At 42.3% G+C, this 24,271-nt stretch overlaps 1 protein-coding gene across 1 annotated transcript in view; it reads left to right on the top strand.

The window, feature by feature from the left end:
* Positions 1 to 244: 244 nt before the first annotated feature.
* LOC309550301 (vomeronasal type-2 receptor 26-like) overlaps positions 245 to 24,271 on the top strand; it is a gene marked incomplete at both ends in the record, with an annotated part of 117,672 nt that continues 93,645 nt past the window's right edge. The window contains one exon of the mRNA XM_082250703.1: positions 245 to 357. Coding sequence (XP_082106829.1) covers positions 245 to 357 — 113 coding nt within the window. The remainder of the gene's footprint in view (positions 358 to 24,271) is intronic.

The following is a 24,271-nucleotide window of genomic DNA, read 5'->3' as shown; positions in this document are numbered from 1 at the left end:
ATTTCTATTGTCTAAATCCTCCACCTGGGACTGAAGCAGGGTGTAATTATCAGCTAAAAGCTCAAAGTCCTTCCTGAGGTCATTGTGAGCAAGAGATAGCTCATCGTGCTTAGTTTCAAGCAAGTCAATGCGGCCTCCAAGAGCAGCTATCTCCTGAGTTAAAGTATTAGTGGATTTGTGGATTTCTGTCTGTATTTTGTCTGCAAGCATCCAGATCTGCCTTGGTAATAGAATGTGAGTACTCATGGTCCCCTGGAGGCGTAGTAGCCGAGGATGGAGGCTGTGTGGACACAGGGAGCTGCGTGGGAGAAGACTGGGCGTCATCTTTGGTCATTCCTGTAATCTCTTTGGTGCAGAGTAAGTAAGTTGTTAGTGAGTGCTGAGGAGGGCGGCCCGCTGTTTCTTTTTAGCCGAAGGCATGCACAACTTGTTCCTACGGGGGTGCTGGTAATAAAAAGCCGAGAAAATGTCAGATTGGCCCCGAGGAAGCATTTTTTCTCTCTCCCCTCCGGCGGAGCTGAGACACTAGCAGCCGTCCAGCTTCGCGCCGCGGATGCGCCCCCCAATAGTAGAAAACTTTAAGGAGTGTAGCCCTCTTTTGGGGGTTATGAAACATGGCCTTCCCCAAACAGGATATCATGATAAACCTGTAGGTAAATAGGAGAACCAGAACCTATGCTAAGTGGAAGAGTGGGTTTGATAAGAATGTTGGCAGTGCCTCCGCTTATGACACGGCCTCTGTGAAAAGAGGGGATTCCTTTCCTGGAAAATAACCAGTAATTTAATCAAAGTAATTGAGAGCAAAGGAACTACAGCAACCAGCATATAACAATAACCATAAGTATATACCATAAGTAGATGCACATGAGTATGAAAATAATACAAGCTTTAAATAAGAAAAGATTAACAATGGTACATACATCCAATTTACAAACACGTATTATCAGCAAAGGGTCCAACGAGGGTATTGATGCAATTGTGCACAGATACACTGGCATATATAGTTATTAACAAAGATACCTCCAGATAAATATCGAAGCAAAGTTCAGTTGTTGGCTCCCTCTAGGCAAGCGTGCCCTTATTTTATCCACTATTATTTGTACTCCAAATTGGAGACTCTTACAATTACAGAGTTAGGCCTGCACTATACAGACAAGCCTTGATTTGGGCACTGAGGCTTCCACATATGCTTGCAAGTGTGTGCAACTAAACCCTCTGTTTTTAACCTGAATTGATAGACAAGGTAAATTTGGTTTGTTTGCAGGCTAGCTGGTAAGTGTGCTGGAAATTTTTTGTTTGTTTTTGATATGATGGTTACTGAGCCCTGAGCTAAAACTAGCTATAGAATCCCGGACCAGAGGGGACATGGTTACCTAAAATAACAAGAGCTGCATATAAACTCTAGTGCAATTAACAGGTTCACCTAACAACAGGGGTCGCAGGGGTCGTGATTGCAACCTGGAACCAATCCCCTCCAGTGGCCCCTCCCATTCAGTGGCTGTAGCAGGAAGATGGAGGGGACCAGTTCCTCTATAGGCTGCCGCTCCTCCTATCCCGCTGCCGTCTGCTGTCTCCGGGCCCCTGTGTGTAACGCTCCTGCGTTTTTGTTATAGTGAGCTGGATTTGCAGCTGCAGAATCTCCACTCAGTAGTCATGTAGAGATGTGTTGAATTACCAGATCCAACTCTCCAGACTCATCACTGTGGACCCGCCTGCTTCAGCATACAAATATACATACACTCAATAAGATGTTCCTGGAGTGATAGGATGTATATGACAGTATAGAGGTGATGTGCTGAAGGGACAGGCGTGAGCAGTGATAGCAATGATAAGCACTTGATATTAATGTTCAGGAGAGTGGTAGATGGTAATAGGTAGAATGCAGATAGGTTAGTAATCATGTATAGTAACAGGTGGTAAGGACAGCAGATGACATATACAGGAGAGACTAACCCAGTGCAAGGATAGATGGTAGTAGACTCAAGAGCTAGCAATCTATGTAACAGTGCAGATGATAGGATTAGTAATGCATAGATAGTAACAGTCCTTAATGTGCAGAAGTAGATAGTGTAAGTTTGTTATGAAGGAATCCCCTGTGGGGTACTTATCACTAGTGAGGTTAGTAAGTAGAAGGATCCGGTAGTAAGGGAGTGATCCGGTAGCGAGATACGGGATCAGTAGCGAGGTTCCGGTCTGTTCCAGGTAAAGAGAATAGCTGGAGGCTCCGGCAGCATAAGACAAGGCTGTTAAGCATGCGGTTTGAACGAACAACCTGTGAGAGAAAGCCGGCGATTGAAATAGCCGCTCAGAGCGGCGCTCAGTGATGATGTCATGCGGCTTAAAGGTATATGCGTTCCACCTAACTGAAAAGGTGGGACGCAATATGCAACGAAAAATGGGCAATAAGGGTGCCAAAGGTACCAGAATCTTACACTGTGCTCTCTCCACTGGGGTCGGATATACTGTAGAGGGGGTTGTGCTGAGTTGTGCTCTCCCCACTCCTGTCAGAACTGCAATCCTCCAAACAGCAGATGACATGGGATTGCTCCCAGAATGGACTTTCCATGGACTGTACAAACCTCCTATTAACATTTCCTGCTGTGACAAAGTGATCAGATACTGAAGATGGGGGGGGGAGCATCCAATCTGAGAGCGATCGGTATCATCTTCTGTATGGACTATGGGGGATTGCTGTTCTGACAGGAGTGGGGAGAGCACACCCCAGAAAACCTCCTCCTGACTGTGATTCCCCACCTGTAAGTTCGAGTTAGGTACATATTTGCACTGAGACAGGTAATTGGAGGGGGGAGGGGGATTGGGCTAAGGAGGGTATTTAGAGGGAGAGGGTGATTTAATCTAGAAGGGGGGGTGGGGGGTATTGGGGGGTAGTTTATGCTAAGAGGGGGGATTTAGTTGGGTGAGGATCTGTGTTAGGAAGGGGGATGGGTGGGATTTGTACTAAGAGAGGGGATTTAGGGAGTGGAGATTTGCACTAGGAGGGAGGGAGAGGGGCTTGTGCTGGGTGGGAGGATTTAGGCTAAGAGGGAGGATTGGGGGGCTCAGAGAGGGAATCAGGGGGGATTTGTTCTAGGATATGAAATTTCAGAGGAAAGTAGATGTGTGCTGGGAGGGGGGGGGGGTATTTTTTGGGTGGAGGAGATTCAAACTACATGCTTCAAACAACTTACATACACATCCTTCTGAGTTGCAAGTCCATGAAAGCTTAAGACAACTCATTCACATATCCTCCTAGGATCTAAGCCCTGGCGAGTTCCAGACAACTCATTCACACATCCTCCTAGGACTTAAGCCCAAGGGAGCAGTGTAAGCCGAGGAGAGCTCCAGACAGCTCATTCAAACATCCTCCTAGAGCAGGGGGGCCCCAAACTTTCTAAACAAAGGGCTGTTTTGTTGTTCTTCAGAGTTTAGGAGGACTGAACTAGGCCAATTGGAGTGGAAATTTTCCTGGCATCAGTGGGAGTACACATCACTACATTTTGGATTAGGGGGAGGAATAGTGCTTCATCGTTTGTATCATTGGGTGAAATAGTGCCCCATTGTTGGTATCATTGACAGGCATAGTGCCCCATTGTTGGTGTCAGGGGGAGAAATGGTGCCCCATTGTTGATGTCAGTGGCAGAATAGTGCCTTGCATTAGTGGGAGGAATAGTGCACCAGGCATCGGTTAAAGGCAAGCAAAGGGCCACAGTTTGCAAACCACTATCTTAGAGTGTTAGACTAGGAGAACTCCAGAAAATTCACACATATATCCTCCTAGGGTGCAAGCCCAGGACAGCTCCATACAGTTCACTCACACATCCTCCTAGGGTCTAAGCCCAGGAGAGTTCCAGATAGCTCACTTACACATCCTTCTGGGGTCTAAGCCTAGGACCTGTAGCGCTCCTGCGTTTTATGTATGATGTGGATTTACAGCTGCAGAAATATTCCACTTCAGTAGTCATGTAGAGAAACGCTGAGACACCAATCCCAACTCCCAAAGACTCATCATGTGTGGATGATCTCAATTCAGCAAGTAAATACACACACTCAATAAGAAGTTCCTGGAGTGATCTATGTATATAGTAGTATAGAGGTGATAGGCTGAAGAGACAGGTTGATTAGAGACGATAGGTGACAGACACTTGAGAGGAATGTTCTTGAGAAATGAGATAGTAACAGGTGGGATGCAGATAGGTTAGCAATCATGTATGGTAGTAGATGATAGGATAGCAGATGACATACAGGAGAGACTAACCCAGTGCAAGAGCAGATGATAGTAGGCTCAAGAGCTAGCAATCTAGATAGTGCAGATGTAGTAACAGTCCTTAGTATGCAGAGCTAGACAGTGTAAGCTTTAGTATGAAGGTTATTGAGGTTTCCCCTGTGGGGTACTTATCACTAGTAGCAATGTAGCAGAGGAGAGGTTCGACAAGAGCGGATGATCCGGTAGCGGGATACAGGGATCAGCGCAGCGTGGTTCCGACAGCGAGGTATGCTTGCAAGCATGAGAGCTTCAAGACAGGTTAGCATCAAGGCACAAAGCAGGGTAGTCGTGAGAAGGGTGAAGTTGAAAACAGCATGCCAGGGGTGATCGGGTGGCGAGACACAGGATCCGAAAACAGAGGTTCAGGTAGCGAGATACAGGAACGTGTAGATTTGACATGCTGAACTCAGAGATCAGGACGCTCCAACCATGACGGTTGAACGAACACATGTGAGTGAGAGCTGGTGATTTAAATAGCTGTTCAGTCCGGCGCTCAGTGATGATGTCAGCACTCTTAAAGGGAAACACACCTATATGTGCTTCATCTATCTAGGTAGATGGAAAGCATCCGGAAATGATGTGATAGGAGGCACTGGGAGTGCCAGAACCTTACAGGACCACACCAGACAACTAATAGCCACATACTCATAGGGTGTAAGCCCAGGAGACCTCAAGACAGCTCATTCATTCACACATCCTCCTAGGGTCTAAGGCAGGGTTCTTCAAACTATGGCCCTCCAGTTGTTCAGGAACTACAATTCCCATCATGCCTAGTCTTGTCTGTGAATGTCAGAGTCTTACAATGCCTCATGGGATGTGTAGTTCTGCAACAGCTGGAGGGCCATAGTTTAAGGATCCCTGTTCTAAGGCAAGGAGAGCTCAATAGAGTTTACTCACACATCCACCTAGGATGCAAGCCCAGGAGAGCTCAAGACAGCTTACACCCAAATCCTCCTAGAGCCTCAGTCAAGAAGAGAATGCCATGTTGCACACAATGTGCCAAATTTTTAGCACCTTCCCAGCTCACAACACCAAGACCAGGCTCCTAGGGATTGTTAAATGTTCAGAACAAAAAGTGTTCAAAGTGTAACCCTCTATGTATAGATTGTTGGAGCATGTTCAGCAGCATAAGGCAGAAGAAACAAAAAAAATACTATGTGCTTAAGAACACTTACCAAAGAAACACAGGCTAACTGCACCTCATTGCTATTCAGGTTTGTATAATTATGTGTGTGTGTTATTGTATAGATATACATTTAGTGTGTAGGTAGGATATGTCTTTAGATAGGGTTGCTCTTTTTTGCTTTAGTTACTTTCACTTCCATAGAAGTTCACTGGGCTTTTGTATATTGGTCTATTTGGATGTTTATAATGATAGATGTGTAGTTTTGAGTCTGGTGTTCTATTTGGAAATTACACATCTGGTCAAATCCGCTCTACAATATCTCTCAAATTTTCAAATTGTTAATAACCACAATACATATAAATATAAGGTGACTGGTGATATAGAAGTGATATAGTGACGTGCAATGGATAAAATATGAAACCAATAAAAAATTATATATATATATATATATATATATATATATATATATATATATATAAAAACACGTATAATAATTGATAACTCCGTTAGGCGACACAATGTGAATGAATAAATAAAAATAGATACCGGTATATGAAAAAAATCTAAAGATATTACATTTTAAATACTGTATTTATTATAAAGGTGATCTATGCATATAAGCACGAAAGTGCTAGGTGAATGGTGAATCCAAATACGTGCGTAGTGTATAACTGGCAAATGTATACACTAATAAAGTGCCCAGTGATAAGTGTGTGGGAAATATGTTCCCAAAATATCAAAGCAGCAGAAAAATTAGTGCAGATAAATAAGTGCACCCCACTCCTTAATCAAAAGTGTATCTCAAATTCATTTAAACGCATAAAAGATGCAACATAACAAATAAAGTTCATATAATGGAGTGCTTGATCTTCTAGTGGTGCTGGCACCCAATCTTCGTGCACTAGGATAGGTGCTCAAAGTGATTGGTGAAATAGATTGCACTCACCAGAGTGCCCAACCCCACACAGGGGTATTGGGCAGGGTATATTTTACTGCAAGCAACAGCAGGAAACTGTAAGTTCCTAAAGGTCATCTACTTCCGTGTTCCTCTGTATGGGGGGAGAGGGAAGGGACCCTGCTGTTCTCCAGTCCTCCGCTTGTTGGTGGGTAATACTCCGGTGGTGTAGTGTATAGGATAAATAAGGGGGGAACATATAGCGTAATTCCGTATGGTAAGTTTAGTTTAAACGCATAAAAAAAGGGGTACTCACATTGCAGTAGAATATAATCAGCGTGAATTGTGTGTCTTGCTCAGAGACCAAACAAAAGGCCGGCAATAGTGTGTTGTATTCCGGAATGCAATGCTATCCACGGAAGATCCGGATGCTGAAGACGTCTTTGACGAAACGCGTACAACGTAGTTGCGTCACTTCCTGACCCGGATCGCGCAATAAGCCCAACACTCACCTAGGGACAACCGCCTTAAGAAGGCACCTGAAATCCCATCACCAAGCCCAGTGGGAGCAAAACTGTCAGAACCCACAAAGCCCCACTCCATGCTCTCACCGTCCAGCCTCTTCTCCTTTTCCTCCCCCTTCTCCTTATCCTGTCTCCTCACAGTTGTCCAACATTCCACCTTCCATGATGGCGCCGTCACATTTTTCTGGAAAAAGGCAGGCTTCTGTGGCTCATATGTTGGAGCGTAAAAAAAAAAGGTGTCCGACAGGTGTTCGGCCAATGTGGACGCTCTGAGAAGTGATGAACCCCTGGACTACTGGGTGGGCAGGCTTGACCTCTGGCCAGAGCTTGCACAATTTGCAATGGAACTGTTGGCTTGCCCCTCATCCAGTGTCCTGTCCGAAAGGACGTTCAGCGCAGCAGGGGGGATCGTGACCGATAAGCTCACTCACCTAGCTCACGACAGTGTTGACTACCTCACAAAAATTAATGAGGCATGGAATTCGCAGGAATTCAACACATGTGACCAGTAGACCATGTTTGATTCAAATTCCTCATGACAGGCCACAAATATCCGCCACCACCCATAACAATTCATGGTCCCTGTCTTAGGTAAATACAGCGGCATAAAATACCTTTTATGTTCGTTGAATGCCTAATTGCTACAGTCTGTCCCTGTTCCACACAGCAACCTCTCCCTAAACTGACAAAAGTCTTTTGTGGACCTATTAGCTAGCGACTTGTGTCACTATACAGTCTGTTTCTGCTCCACACAGCAACCTCCAGCTACAGAATACAAAGTTCTTCCTGTCATGTTAACGCCTGTGGGGTAATTTTTGGGGCCTGTAATGGCCGACACTTACTTCTGTATCCTGTGAATGCCTAATGTACCTCCAGCCACAAAATACAAAGTTCTTTGCTGTCAGGTGAACGCCTATTGGCTAATTTTTGGGGCCTGTACTGGCTGACACTTATTTATCCTGTGAATGCCTAATGTACCTCCAGCCACAGAAAACCAAGTTCTTTGCTGTCACGTGAACTGCCTGTGGGCTAATTTTTGGGGCCTGTACTGGCCGACACTTACTTCTGTATCCTGTGTATGCCTAATGTACCTCAAGCCACAAAATACAAAGTTCTTTGCTGTCAGATGAACCCATGTGGGTTAATTTTTGGGGCCTGTAATGGCCGACGCTAATTTATCCTGTGAATGCCTAATGTACCTCCAGCCACAGAAAACCAAGTTCTTTGCTGTCAGGTGAATGCCTGTGGGCTAATGTTTGAGGCCTGCACTGGCCGACACTTACTTCTGTATCCTGTGATTGCCTAGTGTACCTCCAGCCACAGAATACAAAGTTCTTTGCTGTCAGGTGAACGCCTGTGGGCTAAATTTTGGAGCCTATAATTGCCGACACTTACTTCTGTGTCCTGTGAATGCCTAATGTACCTCCAGCCACAGAATACAAAGTTCTTTGCTGTCAGGTGAACGCCTGTTGGCTAATTTTTGGGACCTGTACTAGCCGACACTTACTTCTTTATCCTGAGAATGCCTAATTTTTCAGACTGGCACTGAAAATCAATGGGTCTGTAAACGTTCCGCTAAATTTTACAGACGTGTGAATGGATCCTATATGTATTTGACATGTATTTACCGGCTTCTGTCAGTTCTATATATATAAAAACTAGACAGGTCAATTTGGTTGGTTGCAGGATGGTCGGTAAGTTGAGCTTGGAAATGTCTTTGTTTTTTCCATATGCATTGTTTTTTTCATATGCGTTGCCTTTCTAATGCTCCTTGCTGCAGTGACCAGTTACAGGTGAGGGAAGTACCCCCTTTTTTGTAATGTACATATATTTCTATCTTTTCATGTGAAAACACTGAAGAAATGACACTTTGCTACAGCGTCCCCTCAAAATAACTCAACAAACAGTCATTAATGTCTACACTGCTGGCAACAAAAGTGAGTACATCCCTAAGTTAAAATGTTCAAATTTGGCCCAAAGTGTCAATATTTTGTGTGGCCACCATTATTTTTTAGCACTGCCCTAACCTTCTTGGGAATGGAGTTCACCAGAGCTTCACTGGTTTCCACTGAGGTACCTCTTCCACTCCTCCATGATGACATCACAGGGCTGATGGATGTTAGAGACTTTGCGCTCCTCCACCTTCCATTTGAAGATTCCCCACAGATGCTCAATAGGGTTTAGGTCTAGAGACATGCTTGGCTAGTCCATCATCTTTACCCGGCAAGCCAGTGGTTGTCTTGGGGATGTGTTTGGGGTCCTTATTATTTTGGAAAACTACCCTGCGGCCCATTCTCTGAAGGGAGAGGATCATGCTCTGTTTCAGTATCTCACAGTATATATTGCCATTCATGGTCCCTCAATGAACTGTAGCTTCCCAGTGCCGGCAGCACTCATGCAGCCCCAGACCATGACACTCCCACCACCATGCTTGACTGTAGGCAAGACACACTTGTGTTTGTACTCCTCACCTGGTTGCCGCCAAACACGCTTGACACCATCTGAACCAAATATGTTTATCTTGGTCTCATCAGACCATAGGACATGGTTTCAGTAATCCATTTCCTTAGTCTGCTTGTCTTCAGCAAACTGTTTGCGGGCTTTCTTGTGCATCATCTTTAGAAGAGGCTTCTTTCTGGAACGACATCTAGACAGATCAGTTTGATGCTGTGTGCGGCGTATAGTCTGAGCAGTGGCAGGCTGACCCCCCACCCCTTTAACCTCTGCAGCACTTATACGTCTATTTCCCAAAGACAACCTCTGGATATGACACTGAGCACTTGCTCTCAACCTCTTTGGTCGACCATGGCGAGGCCTGTTCTGAGTGGAACCTGTCCTGTTAAATTGCTGTATGGTCTTGGCCACTGTGCTGCAGCTCAGTTTCAGCATCTTGGCAATCTTCTCATTGCCTAGGCCATCTTTATGTAGAGCAACAATTCTCTTTTTTCAGATCCTCAGAGAGTTCTTTGCCATAAGAACTTCCAGTAACCAGTATGAGAAAGTTGAGAGCGATAACACCAAATTGAACACACCTGCTCCCCATTCACAACTGAGACCTTGTAACACTAACGAGTCACATGACACCGGGGAGGGAAAATGGCTAATTGGGCCCAATTTGGACATTTTGACCTAGGGGTTTACTCGCTTTTGTTGCCAGCGGTTTAGACATTAATGGCTGTGTGTTGAGTTATTTTGAGATGACAGCAAATTTACACTGGTATAAAAGCCATACACTCACTACTTTACATTGTAGCAGTGTCATTTCTTCAGTGTTGTCACATTAAAAAATTTAATAAAATATTTACAAAAATGTGAGAGGTGTACTCACTTTTGTGAGATACTGTATATGGATTTTTGTAATGATTGGTGCTGTAAGTTTACACATGTCGGGACCTGGGTCTGACTCTGCGACCTCTGCTTTGTCTGGTGACGTATTTTCTTACAGTGCCACTCGAGATGTTGGACAGCTCCTTGGACAATTCCTTGAACAATCATGCCTTGAACCTTGTTTCTCTTGAACCTTAAACACTTTGCTCCCATGAACTTACTATTTTAGCCTTGCCTTAGCACTTCCTGTGACCAGTTAGCTCTGGATGTGTTCCATTTAGGCTCGTAACATGGGAGATATACAAACAGGTGCCTCTGCGACTGCTGCTAGGAGTTCCAGCAGGGGATGGAGCCTGTCCTGACCCCTGTAGTGGTTCAAAAGGAGAAGGGGTGTCCTCTAGTGCCGCACATCCAAGGAATTCTAAGAAGGTGAGTGGAGAGGCAACCTCAGCCTGGACTCTAAATGGGTCACGCCTCCAACACGTTTCGCTTTGCTGCAGCAGAGCCCCCTGGAGTCATGGGGATAGAGATCACATGCATGTGGGGAGTATATAAGCATCATCAGTAGTCACTCAAAGATGACTTGAGTGACTACCAATGATGCTTATATACTCCCCACAGGCATGTGATCTCTATCCCCATGACTAAGTTGCCGAGGGTGGAGAGAAACTTGATGGAAGAGTGGCCTGGTCAGATTCTAGGCTGGGGTTTTCACTCCACTCACTTTCTTAGAATTCCTCAAATGTGCAGCACTAGGGGACACCCCCTTCTCCTTTTGAACCTTTGCACTTCCTCTTTGCTAGGATGTTGTTCTCTTTGCAACCAATATCTCACTCGTTACCAACTTTTGTCTTGTTTCTAGACTACACTTCCAATTGATCCCAAACTGCAACCACTTTTTAATGACCTTTGGCTTCTTTACTGATTACTGCTTCTACTTGAGTCCTACCTGTTATATCTGTTACTGGACCTCAGGTTGCTCACCTCCTGGTGGGTCGATCCTGACTTGGTAGTAGCACGCAGAAAAATCCATCTCCACCATTATGAGATCTGATAAATACTGGTTGGTGTTGATGGGGGGTTTTTGGTGCCTCAAACCAAGTAATTGGGACTTTACGGGCAAGTGGATAAGGTATAACGAAGTATATACAAAAATGGTAATGAGAAAAAGAAATAAAAATAAAACAATAATTTATTAACAACAGATGTTATTCCATATTATTGTTGAATAACGTATAGGTGAACAATGTGCTTGGGGGGAGACCCAAGTGTGAAAGAAGTAAAAAAGAGGTTGATTCAACAAGGAATCAGTGCCAAAAGATCCTTACGATATGTCACCATTTTCACCATTGTCACTGATTCCTTGTTGAATCAACCTCTTTTTTACTTCTTTCACACTTGGGTCTCCCCCCAAGCACATTGTTCACCTATACATTATTCAACAATAATATGGAGTAACATCTGTTGTTAATAAATTATTGTTTTATTTTTATTTCTTTTTCTCATTACCATTTTTGTATATACTTCGTTATACCTTATCCACTTGCCCTTTAAGTCCCAATTACTTGGTTTGAGGCACCAAAAAACCCCCCATAATCACACAGGGACGGTGGCAGCACCTACTCACTTTATTTTCGTATGCAAAAGAAAAAATCCCCCCCTTCGCCAAATACTGGTTGGTGCTTAGACTCTGCTCCTCAGGTGACCCTTTGTCATTGGCCAGGGTGACCTGCATCTTCAATTATCCAGCTGGTTGGTGGGAACCTCTCTACTGCTTTAGCTATTGATCTCTGAGTCTGACTTCTGATCATGACAACTTGTCACTTGTGCTGTTTCATTAACAAATCACCTTCATTTACTTAGTTTGGAGTCTGCTGTTCTCAGTGCAGATCTACACATCTGGTCACGTCAGCTCTAGAGGATACCAGCCCTTGGTACCCTAACAACTTATACCTCCTCAGCATCTCTCCTGTCGGTTTTTTGGCAACATAATGGCTTCACGAAAGTCCTGGTGACATAATGGCTCCACAAAACTCAGTGACATAAATTATTTTTTAATAACACTAGAAAGCCATCTCTTCGCTCAAATCTTGCCATCCGGTTATTCTACTACGTTTTCCCCCAGGTTTTCCTTTTGGTAGAAAAACATTTCCTTATAGTAAAATGCCAGTTTTAATCAATGATAATAAAATAAGAGTTAGAAATATAATTTCCATACCTGAGTGTATCTATACAGGGCCAGTATATGTGCTATGCTCACTGTGGTTATAGAACTTTGATCCCCAATAAAACCAGCTAACTTCTTGTGATTCCTACAGGAATAATTGGGCACTGTCTGTCCTGGTCCAGATAAGATCTGTAAGATGCTTTTCACAGCTTTCCTATTGTCATTACATGAATCATACATATGATATCCCAGAGTCATATTTGGCAAAATTGTTGGATCTTCATTAATTTCATTGATGGCAAAACGGATAGTCAGAAAATATTTGTAATAAAGAGGATTAGGTCTAAGGAGATAAAAATGTACAAAAGAAGTTATAAGAACCATGGCTAAAATGCATTGGTAAAAAAAATATAAACATATTATGAATGCAAAGTTTTTAAATAAATGTTTTTCTTTATATTTTATTTTTTACTTAAAATTTCAAATATTATTTTAGCTTGGACGTGGATTTATTCTCTGTACACACCTGTTAGTAAAGACTTGACCTCGGTTAAGTTGTTGCAGCTTGCAATATAATGTGTTTCCACATCAATAAAAACTCAACAAAAAAAAATAAAAAAATGCTTTTTGTTATTTATTGATTATGGATTTTTAAACATTTTGCTTTGGGGTATGGCTTTATGAGGAATTTTCTAATAAACACCATCATTGAAGTTGTCACAGCAACTCAGAATGGAACCACTGACCCAAGAGCAATGACCTTGTTGGCATTTTCCAGCTTTAAATTACAATGGTATACTGTTGATCTGTTGTGGAGTGGATTCTTAAATCTTTGTAAACTCTAGAAAGAATCCTGCTCTTTACATGTGAATAGTTTGTCTTAGGGAAAACGGCTACTGCTTGGTCTTCAAAATGGTGCCTGGCGTTATAGACAATGCTTTAGGCTTCTTTTCACTTGCTTTTTTCCTTTTTGCTTACCATTTGTTGTAGAAAAACAATATTTACAGGGAACAATAGCTCAAACTGAAATATACAAACCATAATGATTCAATTACTATTGCTCCCTCCTTTCCTCTCCATGGCTACCTTAATGTGCTTGTTAATGAGCCATTGAATGTATAATCACTTTAAAAAAATATATAGCCTAGGCTATATACAGCGCTTGCCCCTAACGTATTATAGTTATTAGATAATGAAATAAATTGATTTATATTAATATGTATGAAATGAATAAGGTTCAATAAAAATTGGATAAATAAATAAATATGTGACATCAATAAAGTGCAGTAATTAAGTGAGGTTCAAATAAATAAATCCATGCACAATGATAAATGAGTAAAAAAGTCCAGCAGAATCAAATAAATAATATATTAGTAATTATTATTAATAAATTAATAGTCTTTTCAAGGTGTGATCAAGTGCAAAGTGCTTCGTGCTCAATATTCAAAGTTTGTGACTTTCGTGGCATGGGTTCCTTTTTCCAGTGGCATGTGGTAGAATTAAATCACTTACCAGAAATATTGGGTCTTATTTGCTGTATAGCACTAAGACCTATATCGCTTGGAGGCCTTCCAGGCCAGTATGGGGGTCCCCTTTACGTTCTCCTGGTGGGGTGCAGGTCAGGTCCCTTCTCACCTGGTTTCACTCCTCAGGATGTGGGGTCAGGTTATGCAAAGAAAAGGCTCCTAATAGTGTATTACGTTTGATAGTAGCTACCTTTGATAACGTCACAGGAAGTGATGAAACGCGTCAGTTCTTTGAACGCACCGCGGCACGCAACGTAACTGTAGAACGCAAGCCGGAACCGGTACAGTCTCCTATACATTTATAATACGGGTAACTTGGTAAGATCCAAACTAAGAGTAATAAGAGGTATAGTACTAGTTATATGACCGTCTCTGATGACCTAACACACCTATTATGTCTCTGACCCCATAGTCCCATGGGAACACTTGAGACTTTGCTGAGAGAAAGAGTGGGATTTCTTGTGATCAGATCAAGGTTCAGTCTGGAAGATCAATGATGTCATTATTTAGATATTTGTACAGTTATTACCTCTTTTGATATATTTGTTGTAGATATCTGTGACAAGTGGACATCTACCCCCAGAGGAAGATTTTAGGTTGGATATGATCAACATGTATAAATACATAAGGAGTCCATATAGTGAACTTGGTGTTGAGTTGTTCAATTTAAGGTCATCACTGAGGACAAGGGGCACTCTTTACATCTAGAGGAAAACAGATTTAGTCTCCTAATACCGAAAGGTTTTTCACTGTAAGAGCTGTGAAAATGTGGAATAGACTCCCTCCAGAGGTGGTTCTGGCCAGCTCACTAGATTGCTTTAAAAAAGGCCTGGATTCTTTCCTAGGTGTACATAATATAACTGGGTACTAATATTTATAGGTAAAGTTGATCCAGGGAATATCCAATTGCCTCTCGGGGGATCAGGAAGGATTTTTTATCCCCTGCTGTAGCAAACTGGATCATGCTTGGCTGGGTTTTTTTCGCCTTACTCTGGATCAACTGCAGGTATAGGATTGTTCATATGGGATTGTATGGTTGGGTTTTCATTACTGTTTTTTTTTTTTTTTTCTTGGTTGAGCCAGATGGACTTGTGTCTTTTTTCAACCTGACTAACTATGTAACCCCGTAACTACGAAACGTGTCATTCATGTATAATTGTATTTTTTCTTGGTTTTTATTATTCACCTAACAATGGTCCTTCATTGTGGAATTTTACTGCTTTTTGCACCAATAAAATTCTTATTTTAGAATATAATTTTTTTCATTTTCCATTATATTTTCTTTTTTACTATTACTCTTTGGTATCGCACAGTCCCATTTTCCCCCATTGTCCCCATGTGGACTTTCCACTATCTCTTTAGGGATAGATACCCTTTTTTCATTATTACTTTTGTTGACTATAAATCCCATATATATACAGTATATGTCTAAAATACCATGCATTCCAAACATGTAATACCGATCTATACAGAAATATTTTGAAAAAAATCAATGAAGAGAACCGTCAAAAGAGATAAAGTGGAAGAGAGAAATACTTTATAGACATAATCATTCATAACAATATGTAACATCCTACTCGTAACTTAATCCATCTTGTAGACGAGTTTGAATTTCTTATATGCAGAAAACTTCTTTTGTACAAAAGAGACGAAAAATGCCCCCCCCCCCCCCCCCCGTGGTGCTTTTACTTTCTCTATAACCTGTACTTTTACTTAAGACAAATCCCCACTATGTAGGGAATTGAAATGACGTGCAACATTGGTGGATTTTTTATTTTTGGTCTCATTTAGATGTTCACGAAATCTATCCCTAATCTCCGATTGATTCTCCCGACATACTGTTTAGAACATATACTACAAGTAATGACATAGACCACATACATTGTATTACAGTTAAAAAAACCTTTTTGCCATTGCTTGAGCATATGTTCTGACCCATCAAAACATGTGAGCAACACAGACAGTCAGAGGAACCTCATTTGAAATTCTCTGTAAAATGTAACCATGTCAAGGATTGAGTACTGGAAACAGAGGACTGAAAAAGACCAGGTGATAAATAATTGCCCAAAGTTTTCACTCGTTTGGCCACAACATTAATACCTTTGTCCAAGATACATGCACATGTCACATTATTGGACAAAAAGGCAAATATTTCAAGACAATTTTCTTAATCTGCAGGAATTCAACACTATATGTGAGCACCAATGAAGGACTTCTCTTTTAAATTGGAATACTAATTATTATATTATACAAAGATCATGTTGATTTTTTTTCCATGTTATAGGCTCTATCTAGTGAACCATTTAGGATACCCTCTAGCTTGAAACCTCTTGTACATCGCGTAAGCTTCTGGCACAAAATCCTTCAAATTCTCCTCAATCTAACACATTGACCGACAGGGATACCCTTAATTGTATGGTGTGGGTGACTTGATTTAGCAGATACTATGCTATTTTCTGCAAGGGGCTTCCTATAGAGCTGAGCTGTTACTCTATCTGCTAAAACATCCAAGAAGTATGTCTCATCAGAGTCACTGAGCCCCGTAAACCTTTGGCAGTTTGACTCATCACTAGTGATAATGGCAGTGCCTCCACCGTCTTACCATAAAATGTCTTATTGGATATTTCAACATCTGCCTTGACATATTCCATGTTCACTGGGTTGACCTGTGTGGCTATATGCTGAGGCTGGCTCATTAGGACAGAAGGCTGCTTGGATAAGCAAGAAAACATTATAGAACAGATCTAGCTAAAGGAGAATAACTACTGCCAGATATGTCTTTAATTGCCCTTCTTTCAGGGTATAATAATAAGAATAATTTATGAATGTGACATCATTTAAAGGGCCTAAATTATGGAAGAAAGATCCTGAGTGGGGACTAAGTGAGTTGAAAAATAAAGGAGCAGTCAAAGAATTTTACCTACACTGGGCTATCCATGTAGATCTACATACTGGGGAATGTTCCTGGCACTAGTTAGAGCTGATGAAGCCACTTTTTCATCATTAGAGAACATGTCCAGTTGAACGTGAATAACTAGGACTATCTCTACCATGCCATGACCTGGAGAAATGAGAACCTTTATAGATATATTGCCAAAAAAACCTTTCCCCTCCTACCTTACAGTGTTCTTCCCCATGTTTCTCAGCCTCATGTTTTTAGCTCCTTTTGTGTAGATGAGATGATTATGTCATACAGGTTTTGTCCATAGATTGTGTGACGTTGGTGGAAGTAGCTGTTCCCATCTCACTTCCCTCTGTCTGATGTGTAATGTACATCTAATTCCATTGTTCCTTACCTTAGACATATCATCTCCGTATTAACACATTTTTTTATGTACTGAAGCGCTGACATAAAATGGTTCACAGTGAAAACCCCTCCAATAATGATGTCTCCGTCCTGCACATATTCATAATCATCAAAGGCTCTAACAAGATCCAGATGACAGGCCAGGGAAGGTCTCTGGATCTCTGATCTACAAGGTGCCACACACAAGAGCATTACACAGAGCAGTACTGTAGATGGGTGACAGGAGGATGGAGCTGGGGATATGACACCCCAAGATAATAACAAAACGTACCCCAATATAAGACATGCAATGAGGAGGGGTCTGTACAGCTCAGGATCCGGCAACATGACACAGCAAATAGAAGGTGATGAGTGTTGGTGACAGTGATGATGATACAGTCGGCTGGATCCTCTTTATATACGCTATAGAGTGATTTCAGACAATGAATTCTACATTTACATCTCAGTGTTTGTGCTGCAGACAGATTTATCTTTTTAAAAAAAAATAATGTAACTTTATTAGAATAATAATATCATGCTTGTTTGTAATTCTCTAACAATGTCACTAACAGAAATATCACTACTGGATGAACTAACGCTTTGAAGTCAGGCTTTAAGGTAATGTGGAATAGAGGCCTTTGCAGACTTGTCCATAGACTTTCATCCCTATACCTGTTTCACATGCTAGTGAAGGAGGGTAGGTGGATTTTGCTGCTGGGTTATTGGGATTTTCCTAAAAGTAGCATGGCAGTAGTTTTTACCATGAACCTTCTGGTGACCAAGCCTTGTCAAAGAAGACTGTGTATCCCTTGTCTCTCCCTGTATCATTTGTACTCTTACCAAGAGCTGTAGGGAAATCTTTTGGGTTTTCCTAGACATTTGCCCATCCCAGCTTGTCCTTGGGGCATGCTTGTGATGGACTTCATTGAGGAACTCCTCCCAATGGAAGGTTACTGTTGCATCTTTGTGGTAGTGGACAGGTAGTGGGCATCCCTTTATCTCTTTATCCCTTTATCTCTTCAGCTATGGCTGACATCTTCATTAACCATTCCAGCCTCGGAAGGCTTTATCCCCTTAATGACCAGACTAATTATGTTATTTCAACTGAAAATTGCGCGGTCATACAACAATGTATCTAAATAAAATGTATGTCCTTTTTTTCCCAAAAATAGAACTTTCTTAGTTTCAATAAATTTTTATTGGGGTTTTAAAACACAGAGAACATGTGAACAGAACAATGCATAAAATGCATTTAACAAGAATGCAATGTTAAAGGCACAAATAACAGTGTTACAGCATAAATGTAATGGAAAAGGACACTGTACTCAAAAAGGCACAAAGTCAAGTGTTTCTATGAAACCTGTCGCATGCCCTTCCTGATCTCTCACATGTGGCCAGAGAGGGACGTGTCGTGTCAGGTAGACGCAATTCAACATAGCAGAGACATTGTGTGCCTGGTCGGTCAGTTGTATCTGTCCAATAGGGAAGTAGAAGTTTCCTGAGGCGTGCTGTTGGACACAAAACTTGGGGGTGGGGAAGGTGGATGGATGTCACAGTCTCAGAATCTCATATCTCAGAAATATTAGGAAGAAACACTAGGAGGGTATATAGTAGTCCAAGGTTCCCCAGGCCAAATAGGCAGACTGGTATTTGTTGACAGACAAGGCAAACATAAGTTCATACATAGCAGGTGTTTTGATAGTTTGGACAGCTTCACAAACTTTAGGAGCGTCAAGCTGTTTCCAGTGTCTAAGGAGGACCAAGCGTGCCGCCAGTAGTATGTGGACGAGTATCGTTTGGAGGTGTCTAGGTGTTTTATCTATACCCATGGAGCAGAGTGCCAATGAAGGGGTCAGAGAGAAGGAGGATCCTACTATGTCATATTATGGTTGAAATGCCATTCCAGTAGCTCAACAGCATATGGAAGAGGGTGCCAATTTCCCCCGAATCCCCTCCAGCACAATGGAGATGAGTGCGGTGAGAACTTTGCGATGCGTTGGGGAGTAAGGTACCATTGCAAATTAAGTTTGTGAGTCAGTTGCCACAATCCCGCATATTTAGTAGCCGCATATGTTGTGGTCAATGCCTTTTGTCACTCCGAGGTTTGGAATTGCATGCTGAGATCCCTTTCCCATTGGATGTAGGGGGAGGTTTTAACAAAGGTAGTTTTTTCCTGAAAGGTATTGTAGAACAAGGAAATACCCTTAGCTCTAGGGACCTGTGCCTTTTAGAATTGAGAAATATGCCATGGGAGGGTTAGAGTAGTGTTAGTTGTCGTTTGAAGGAAATGGTAAATCTGTAGGTATTTATATTGGTCCTGGGGCGGGATGTTAAATTCAATCTGTAAAGAGCAGAATGTTTTAACAGCAGGGCCCACTAGGAGATCCTCTATGGTAGAGACACCTTTAAGGGTCCAAGCATTAACGTTGAGATCAGGTATGATAAGGGATAAGCTGGGAATGCGTAAAGGGAAGGACATGGTTGGGCCCGTTGCATGGGTATGATGCGTGAGTTTTTGCCAAGTGGTGATTGTGGCCTAAATCGCAGGAGAGGATGGGGGGGAATGGACGGGGAAGATAATGACTCGCTAGGAGGTAGTTGAGTAGGTTATTCCCAAATATCTGTAAAGATTCAAGATGAGCCCACAGGTTGACAGATGTAGGGTGAAACCACGCTCTTGCTTGTGCAAGGATCACTGCAAAATAATAGTCTTGGATCGAAACATGTCCGACCCTCTCGCTTTCCTATTAGGAAGCAGTTTGCTAAAGGCGCACCGTGCCCTTCTGCCCTTCCAGAGATAATGATTCAATAGGGATTTGGCCTTTTAAAAGAAAGTGACTGGGACCGGAATCTGTAGCGACCGGAAAAGATACAGCAGCTGAGGGAGTAGCATCATTTTAAATGACGTTAGTCTACCCGACCACGTCAATTCCACGTCTGCCATATTCTGAAGTTTTGTCCGGAGGGAGTCTAGGAAGGGGGCATAGTTAGCCTGTACCAGGTCCCGTGAGGTTGAGGTGAGCGTAATTCCTAGATATTGGGTGCCTGCTGTCGACTATTTGTAAGGAAAGGAAGCCTCATATCTATGTCTGGTGGGCAAGGGGATCCCTATAGGCAATATGTGAGACTTTGAGTCATTAACTTTGTAGTAGGATATTTTGTTGAATAGTTGTAGAGCTTAATGTAAGGAGGTAAGAGATTTGTCTACTTTCGTCAATATCAAAATGATGTTGTCTGTGAATAAACTAATAGTATTGGATGTGCCCTGTACACATAGACCAGAAATGGGTGCACAGCCAGAGGAACTTGCTGGATTGTGGATCCTGGCTTTGTCCACTTTGATGTTCCCGGATTGAAGAGCAGGTCCGGCGGAGCTCTCGGTCTGAGCGTCCGGCGCGGCACACGTCCAGGAAAAGCCCTCCGGGTCCAGTGTGTTTAATCAAGTCCACAGTCAGTGCAGCCCTCTCCTAGGAAATTCTAGAGCACTTCATGCTTCCCTCTGCTATCCAGCTTTATGGAGATGCTGATTTCATTTTCCATCAGGACTTGGCACCTGCCCACACTTCCAAAATTATCAATACCTGGTCACATGACATGTTCATGGTATCACTGTGCTTGATTGGCCAGCAAACTTGCCTGACCTAAACCCCATAGAGAATCTGTGGGGTATTGTCAAGCGGAAGATGAGAGACACCAGGCCCAACAATGCAGATGAGCTGAAAGCCACTATCAAAGACACATCAACAGTGCCACAGGCTAAGCACCTCCATGCCACCTTGCATTGATGCAGTAATTAATGCAAAAGGAGCCCCAACCAAGTCTTGAGTGCATACTATTAGTGTTGAGCGAACACGGACTGTATTATTCGGGTCCGTACCAGATAATTGGATTTTTGCTACCCGGACACGGACCCGAAAACTTTACTGTATGTTCGGGTTTAAAATCCGTGTTCGGTAATTTTATTTCCTGTTTTGTATGTAATGGCGCGCTTTTAATGGCGGGCTTTCAACAGCCAATCAACAAGCGTTTAACTGGTGTGCGCCATCACAGCCATGCCTACTAATGTATTAGTAGCTGTGATTGGCTATCTGAAGCATGTAACCCATGTCTTTATAAGCTCGAGAGACACAGCGCGGTGCGTCATTCTGCTGTAGTGTAGGGAGAGAGCACACATCATACGTGCTGGCTGCTGCTGATTAGGGACAGACAGGGAAAAATTGTGCCCGAAAAGAATGCAGGGACAGGTCGGAGTGTAGGCAGGGAAAGATATTTGAGCATTTTAGGGACAGGCTGGAGAGATTAGGCAGGGTCAGATAGGAGACACAGGACAGAACAATCGTCCGTTAGCGATCTACATTGATTTTGCTGTGTGGGGGGTGGTGCAGTGAACAATCTTTTTGCCCTCACTTGAGCCCACTGAGGAGGAGGGAGAAAAAAATATATTTTTATCAGTCTGTTGTGTGCAGCGTTCAGCTATATTTTACTGTTCTAATCTGCTATTTAAAAATTACAAATTTAAAGGGGAATTTTTTTTTTTTTAAGAGCACTTGCCATGCTCTTAAATACATTTTGCTGGCATTTGCAGCACTCTAGCCCTTTCCATTGGTTTTTTAGAGCCATTTTAGTGCCTGAAAGTTCGGGTCCCCATTGACTTCAATGGGGTTCGGTGTCCGGGTAAAGTTCGGAAAAAGTCTGAGCCCGCCGAACACGGACATCCAGGTGTCCGCTCAACTCTACAAACTATACTGTACATATAGACATACTTTTCAGTAAGTCAACATTTTGGGTTTTCATTAGCTGTAAGCCATAATTAGCTAAATAAAAAGAAAGAAATGCTTGAAATATTTCACTCTGTATGTAACGCATCTATATAAAATATATGAGTTTCACTCTTTGAATTAAATTAATTAAATAAATGAACTTGATGATACTCTAATCTTATGAGATGCACATGTATTAATTTCAGCTCTCACACCTGTATATCTCCATATGGACCAGAGCAATTTTTACATTTGTGCTATAAGCCTATTGATTTCTCAATAACACTACCATTGCTTACAAAAGCCCCCCCCCCCCCCCCATTTGGTTCGCACCAGAACAACTTGAACAGTAGTGATGATCCGAACAACCCCCCTGTTCGGTTGAAGTCTATGGGACTTGAAAAAATCAAAAATCAAAAGTCCTCATTTTGAAGGCTTAAATGCAAGTTATATAAAATTTGGGCAGTTTTGGGACTTTAAATGAGATACCGGCAGGTATTGCTCTGCGTCTCCATCCCTGTATATGAAAAAACTGAAGAAAAAGGGGGACTAAAAAAGGTGTGTGGAAAACAGCCGGCCCCTAGCTTGATATATTCACCCACCAGTCTGCTAACAAATCAAATAAACCTGTCTAACAATGTAGGGTAAAAACAGGGGTTTGGTTGACACACATTTTCAAATGCATGTGTAAGCTTCAAGGTCTCTCCACGGCACCCTGTGTATCTTGCAGTCCTAACACTACTCAACCTGAGTGTCTCCACAATGGAAGCACATGAATGCTGATGGATGGATGGGAAACAGGTGGGCTTGGAGATGGCCCAATCCTCCCCCAACCTGCTCCCATCCATGACTGGTATTGAAGAACTAAAGGCTGTGCAATAGCCATGGGGTGCAAACTAGAAAATGATCATCTGGGAAGCACACACCTCCATCCCTTTAGTATAGGTAGTAAAGACAAATTGGGACTTTAAATGAGACACCAGCCTGTAAAGCACAGCATCTCCATCCCTAATAACATATAAAATATGGGAAGTTTTGGGACTTTAAATGATACACCGGCAGGAATTGTTCTGCGTCTCCATCCCTGTATATGACAGAACTGAAGAAAAAGGGGGACTAAAAAAGGTGTGTGGAAAACAGGCGGCCCCTAGCTTGATATACTCACCCACCAGTCTGCTAACAAACAAAATAAACCTGTCTAACAATGTAGGTTAAAAACAGGGGTTTGGTTAACACACATTTGCAAACGCATGTGTAAGCTGCAAGGCCTCTCTACGGCACCCTGTGTATCTTGCAGTCCTAACGCTACTCAACCTTAGTGTCTCCACAATGGAAGCACATTCATTCTTCAGTTTTGTCATATAAATGCAAGTTATTGCCCAAAAAGTGTATGGGGGTCCGTTTACTGACCTGGGCAACATGTAGCATAGCAAAACATTTTTCTTTAAAAAACAATTCTTTTTAAAGGAGCAGTGATTTACTGATTTTAATGAGGCTTAAAGTGAAACTATAAAAATGAAAAATTCCTTTAAATATCGTGCCTGGAGGTCCCCTAATAAAGTAGCGCATCTGTACGATGTATGTAGCCTGCTGAAGCAAAGCTGACATTTCTAAAGGAAAAAATGTAATATACAATTATACATACAAATTTCAAATCGCATTTACTTGTTATACAGAAAAATTGGGTCTTGGTTGTTGGTGGTGCCTGAACACCGTAACCCCTCGCAGTTACTCTTGCTGGGCACAGGAACGGGCCCTGCTGGTAAAAATTACATACAAATTTGAAATCGCATGTACTTGTCATACAGGTACATAAAAATTGGGTCTTGGTTGTTGGTGGTGCCTGAACACCGCAACACCTCGCAGTTACTCTTGCTGGGCGCAGGAACGGGCTCTGCTGGTAAAAATTCCATACAAATTTGAAATTGCATGTACTTGTCATACAGGTGCAGAAAAATTGGGCCTTGGTTGTTAGTGGTGTCTGAACATCGTAACTCCTCACAGTTACTCTTGCTGGCACAGGGACAGGGCCTGCTGTTAAAAATGACATATGAAATTTAAATTGTATGCACCTGTCATACAGGTGCAGAAAATGTAGGCCTTGGGTATTGGTGGTAACCTAAACCAAATACATTGTTGGTTGGAAGCTAGCAGAATCAAGGTTGAGGAATAATATAGACAGCATATGCAGTCTTCAAGGGATGGCAGACCTCTAGCAAATTCAATCAGTTACATCAGCATCAGGGGCTTGATAGCTTTTGTTGAACCAGGACTGGTTCATTTTGATAAAAGTCAGCTGGTCAACAGAGTCTGTGGACAGACGCACTCTTTTGTCAATCACAAAACATCCAGCAGCACTGAAGTCCATTAAGAAAGCACGCTGGAAGTAGGACAGG

The sequence above is a fragment of the Pelophylax lessonae genome, assembly GCF_965119305.1.
Source record: "Pelophylax lessonae genome assembly, chromosome: 3".
Classification (NCBI taxonomy): Eukaryota; Metazoa; Chordata; class Amphibia; order Anura; family Ranidae; genus Pelophylax; species Pelophylax lessonae.
The sequence above is the reverse complement of the archived record's forward strand: the minus strand, read 5'-3'. Positions and strand labels throughout refer to the sequence as shown.